We start from the raw sequence: 6,000 nt of genomic DNA on the forward strand, positions 1-6,000 counted from the left end.
ATCCTCAATGGTGAAAGGCACCGACGACACTGCCTTTCGCATCCGTGGCTTTCCCATCTATAGTGTCGTTCACGATTTTGTTAGGCATTCACCAACATAGTGCCTGCTTTTTGTATTTGGTGATATGCAATTACCCCTGAAAGTGTTAAGTTTCGAGGAAGAAAGAGAGAGACAAAGGCAAGGCAGGGACGTTTATTAGAAAGAAAGTCCTCCCTCTCCCGATAAATGTGTTGTGAAAGCCGCCTAGTTAAGCAAAAAAAGGCGCACCACACATCACATGCTCCATTCTGTAGGTCTGCGTGACAGAGACGCTGCACGCCGAAGCGCCAGACGCGATAATAGTTTATCAGCTGGTGTGCCAAAAAAAAAAAAATACAATTATCGCGACTGAGCCATGCGTCTTCCAGATCAAGGTGGGTTTGTGACAGTTGTCTTGCTTTCGGATGCGTTATCCGTCGAAATTTTGCAATACATTTCTGCGATTAATAATAGTGGAGGATGAAAGACAACTGTTAACACTTCTTTCCCAACCTTACAGCCACTGCAGCAACATACTTGCGCAAAAGTGGTAATAAACTTTTTTTTCGATCTTTGATCAATCTATCCAAAGTTCACTGCTCTAAAAGTCGTCCAAATGGTCTTTTGGTCCAGTGTATCGGTTATCCTGATGCTGTCCAAACGTTCGTCTCAAAGTCAGTATGTTGAAACGTTTATTCATTGCATACTGCTACGTTGCATATTAATAGCTTTCTTAAGTTAAGAAACCTAATGAGAGAGCGTAATGTCCACTCAGTCAGCTGACACATCGTCGCGAAGGCTACAGCGTACGTGTATGTGTAAAATATAATTTTTAACGACCTGTATACGATATACAGTACAGAAAGGTATGAAAGAAAATATAAATGTAAACATCATGACGACTGAACTTTAGTGAATACGACTCCTTATCATCTCCGTAGCTGACCAGGTCAAATCTATTTATCAGGTTATTATGACGCGTTGAAGCGATGCCGCCTATTAGTATTTTGGACAACCGAGAATATTATACATAACAGCTACGAGAACGCACAACGCATCGCAGTGTAAATAATACACTGACTGACCAGACGGCAGTAAAGCTTGCTCGTTTGAGCAATCCAAATTAGTTAAAGACCTTAGCTTTCGCACTGAAAAGAATTAGTGGAGCTTTGTTCATTAACTAAGCGAGCATTGCGATTTGTTGCGGAAGTCGTGTCCGCGTCTTCAAGTCATCCATTCCGAGAGGCGGAATTACGCTATTTGCCACGGGCAGTTAATAAATAATTCAAGTCCTCAGGTATGTATCTCATACGAACCCAACATAAAAAGCAGTTCAGGTGCAATGAGCATTCTGAACCCTCACAATATGGAAGGCAGGCAATACAAAAGAAAAGTTGCCGTCACCTCGAAACACAGCAGATCTATTGGCACAAGATGATTATAATGTCGCTGAAGAGCTAGCGTGTCTACCTCGTTTTCTGACAGAAACAAAAAAAGAAACAACTAAAGGAATAGCAGCGGCAATATCAGTCAAGGTAATTTTACCTATCGGCGTTCTTTTTTTTTTTTTTGCAAATAAAATGCAAGCATACATTCAAACTTGGCTAATTTTTCCTGAACCGCTTATTAAATTCCCGTGATCGTTTAGTACAACCATAGCTATAGGTGTATGTTTCATAAGTATAATGTTGTGTCAAACAAAGCACTTGCAAGCGCATATATAATTCAGTTACCTTGTGAGATTTTTAAAAACCACATTGCCTGGTTGCTAAGTCATGAGTCAAACCATGTCTCTGTGTTGCCCTGGTGACTTCCAGATGACACTCCATCAATCAATTCAACGGGGCTTCTAATAACGGTTGTTGTACTACATTGGGGTTCCGCGCATTATAATTTTTCCGACGCCGATATATGATGCTTCGTGTATACTGATATTTATATATGTACGTCGCAGTCTTCTAGATCTTTATCGTTATATTTTGTTTGCTTGTTATTATAGAGCGACTGGTTTAATTAAGGCTATGCGAGCGTACGCAAGCAGTTCTCGTTTCTTTGTTTCTGTTTACTCGGCCTGTAGGCAATTTGTTGCAACTCGGAGCCGCTGACCAACGCCGGTCATATTCGGGATGAACGTTGCCACCGTTCGAACGACGCAAGAAGCATGTCTCTTGCTGTTTTTCATTTCTTCCTTTTCACGAACCTACGTGCTGTTCACAAGCCTATACTTCATTCGTCATAAAAAGAAAGGAGACTACGTCCTTTATATTTACTGAAATCTAAACAAAAGAAGAGTTAGACTGAGTATACTCCTTTTCACCTGTGTGAAAGTGGTATGAACGATCTTTTAAAAAGCTAGGTGAATTAGAAAACGACTCTACAGCCAAGCATGAGCAGGAGGTACCACCGAGATACAAAAATGAAAGACAGGCGCACTCGCATGTGCTGCTTGAACGTGAAGTGAAAAGTACGCGCTTCACTTAGCATTCACAGGCGGCGTCAAAAGTTTGCGGGATGCCCAGCTTCCGCGAAAAAAACGAATTTCAGCCCAGTTATTGATCGCAACCAGTAAAAGAGCACAATAGTGTTTGCCGCGTGCATACTTTACACGTAGCAAGCCTCATTTCCGAGCTGCGTGGGCCGGGCTGCAGTAAATATTCAACTTTTTTTTGTTCTCATATTCCGCTCCCTGTAAACTTTTGACACCGACTGTACGCACGCTCCCGCCACAGCGCTACCTCACTTTGGTGGCCAAAGTGTACACGAGGAAACAAAGACTGACCGGTATCCTGGCGTAAGAGCTGACGAGCATGGTGTTCCCGTCGGAGCTGGTCATGTCGTTTCGCGGGAAGAACTCCACGTTGGGCACGGCGGCCGCCTTGGGCGATATCCTCGCGTACACGGGCTCCTCGACGGCGCGGCCCGGTTTGCGGGACGCCGTCGGTCTGCTGCTGCGCCTGGCGCGGCCGCCGTGGGTCTCGCCTTGCGCGCCTGACACGTGGGCATCGCCAGAAGAGTCCTCCGCGGAAACGCCGCAGCTCGTGCGCTCACAAACGACGAGTGTCGAGTCCCTGTTGAAGTGCAGGTACAGGTTCGTCGCGGTCAACAAGTACAGCACCGCCAGAAACGCGTAGACCGCCTCGAACGACCTGAACGACGGTGACGAGGTCTCGGCTGACTTCATGACGATGCCGCCGGTTCCACAACTGCGGCGCTCGCAGCTTCCCTTGCCTCTACTAAGGTCTCTATACCTCGGTTAGGTAGATGCCTAGGCTACAAGGTTATTAGCTGAACAACACAACGCTTTAATGTTCAGCGTAGTCGTCAATTAGGCGTGCTTTCCGAAGTCATCGCGATCTTTCTCGAGGCCTGCAGAGGTTGGCGCGTTAGCTTTTTCGCACAAGAGTTGGCGCCTTTTCCCTCTCGAACGCCTTTGACTTAGGGGGCCGAGACGTGGCGTTGAAACGCGCCGAAGGGGCCGGCTCCTCCGTCTGTGTTCTGATTTGAGGGCGCTGGAGAACGTCAACAGTTGAAACGTGATGCCCTGCCGGAGAAGTGCGCGCGAATGGCGGACTGCGTGGCGTCTGCAGAGTACGTGTTTCTTTTATTTATTTTCTTTTTTAACATTCGTTGTGTTTCTTTACGTTGGCGCCGTCTCAGGTTGATGATGATAATGACGGCCGTTCCTTCTGAGCTTGTAGGTGATACGTACATTCTCCTCAGCAAGACTATCCCCGTTCTTCCTCTTACTCTAATTCGCGCAACCAAAAGGGAAAAAAAACGTGGGGTAGGGAGGGGGGGGGGAGGAGGGGGACTACTACAAAAAAGAAGACTGAAAAGGATGGTGCAAGATACAATTCTAACGCTTACGGTGTTCGGTCGTCGGACCTCGATCTGACAACCGAGCACCCCAGGTCTTAAATTAGTATCTTGTACCATGTTTTTCATTTCTTGCTTTTCGTTGAAAAGCTTGGCTAACGTTAGATGGGACACACGGTATATATGAGATTCCTTTGCGGAAGGTGACGATTTTTTCTTTTCCATTTTTCTCTTTTCATTGTGAATAGTAAGATGAATCAGCGGAACAGAGGAGCTCGACTTTTCTGATTGTAACCACCATATGAAGCCAACAGACAATGAATCTAAAGAAAGTAACTTGTCAGTGTAACCGTGCGTGACGTCACTCTGGCAGATATATTAAGTCACTGCGTAGCGCATGCTCTGAGCTATACAAGCCCTGCGACTACTGTTCTTTTGTTCTTGTAGTGGTCTAGAGAGAGAGAGATAGTGTAGAAAAAAAAAGGGTAAGGCAGGAGGTCAACCATATGCGCGTCCGGTCTGCTACCCTATGCAGAGGAAAGGAGGTTAAGGGATAAAAAGAGGGAAAGGAAGTAGAGATTAAACTGAGGGTGTGATTCGCTTCATTCGGAGGTGCACATCGACACCATTGTTGGTCACTGAGATGTGTAGGGATCTGTTTCTGAGCTTGACGTATTAGTTCTTGGCAGAGAGCTGCCTAGCTTGCCGAATAAATAGTTTGTCTGTCGCTTTGCCTCTTGACTCGCCCCCCGCGGCTACAACAGAAAACTAGGAGGAAATTAAGTTTCTTTCTAAGTGAAATGTAGAAATACAGTAAAGGAAAGTAGAGAAATGGAAGTGCATGAAGGAAAAGAATTAAATCCCTCGTAATAAGACTCGGTCAGGAAGAGGACTTCTCACTCCGGAGACGCATTTCTCTCGCATTTACCGCTCAATTATCACTAATTTTTTTTTCTAGCTGCTGCTATAAAAAAAAAAAGAGCATTAAAGTAGCGTGTACGTCTTTGCTTAAGTATCTGTCCTCGTCGGGGCTGGCTGTCTTATTTTGCGAGAAGTCACCTATTACATTGCTTATCTTCTTTTTTTTTTTAAATTCAGAAAAACATGAGCGTGTGCATATTCGAAACTATCGAACAATAAATCGAATATTGTCCCATTCGATTTGGTCCTCGAATCGAATAGTCACTATTCGGCAATTTGGATATTGTTTTAACAGTTTTCTAATACAACACCTCGTCGATACGCACGATCAAATATGAAATTGAAGGAAAATTGCGATTACTTTCATCCCATCCACAGTGGACATAACGTACTATACAGCACACTCGCGTCGCACATGTAGAAACCAGGCTTATTCGGCTAAACCGCGACCACTGCAAAGAAATATTTTGTTTAGATATATATATATATATATATATATATATATATTAATATGCTTGATACAATAATGGCGCCATCTGCCGCGACCATTCGAACTAGAGAAAAGGCGCGTTCTTTTTTTCGCTCTGCCATCGCCGCTGACGACACACATTTCTGGTTCGGTCGCGAAATTATAGACGGATTTTAATTGGTCCACAATACTGCGATATGCCATATATTGCTGCGATATGCTTCGAAGGGCCTTGAGTTTGCCAACAAACTGCTTAGTTGTTACTAATATGCTCCCCTTGTGCATTCAGTATAAATCATGCTTTCTAATGTGCAATGTAGTGACGGAAGCTGTTGCGAATATCATAATGTGAAAATGATTGCTTACTAATGGTGAGAAGGCTGAATATTATTAGCAAGCTATTAAAAAAATATATTCGATTCGATTCGTATTCGATTCGGTCTCAAAAACCGCTGTTCGCACACCCCTAAAGACAAACGTCGCCTTAAATCTAATTCATAAAATACAAATCGGTGCCCACTCTCTGCGCACCACTGACACCACTCGTACTACTTTGTTTTCTTTGCGTGCAATTCATTAAATCTAGCCCCCCCCCCCCCCCTCCCCCCCCCCCTCCCCTCCTCTGCCACCATTCGTCAGAGGATAACGTTGCTACACCATTTCTCCCAGTTCGCGGATAATGGCGGTAATGTTTCTGAACATAAGCCTTAATTCGTTCTGGGTAATACGCAGTTTCCTTTGAGCTTTGTTTTCTCGGGATTGTAACGAATAACGAA

The 6,000-nt window shown here is 44.5% G+C and overlaps 1 protein-coding gene across 1 annotated transcript in view; it reads right to left on the reverse strand.

Annotated features, from left to right (window-relative positions):
- LOC119446732 (gliomedin-like) overlaps positions 1 to 3,570 on the reverse strand; it is a 51,265-nt gene extending 47,695 nt beyond the window's left edge. The window contains 1 exon segment of the mRNA XM_049664355.1: positions 2,798 to 3,570. Within this exon segment, the coding sequence (XP_049520312.1) occupies positions 2,798 to 3,199 (402 nt within the window). The 5' untranslated portion in view covers positions 3,200 to 3,570.
- Between the last annotated feature and the right edge of the window lie 2,430 nt (positions 3,571 to 6,000).

The sequence above is a fragment of the Dermacentor silvarum genome, chromosome 3 (assembly GCF_013339745.2).
Source record: "Dermacentor silvarum isolate Dsil-2018 chromosome 3, BIME_Dsil_1.4, whole genome shotgun sequence".
Classification (NCBI taxonomy): Eukaryota; Metazoa; Arthropoda; class Arachnida; order Ixodida; family Ixodidae; genus Dermacentor; species Dermacentor silvarum.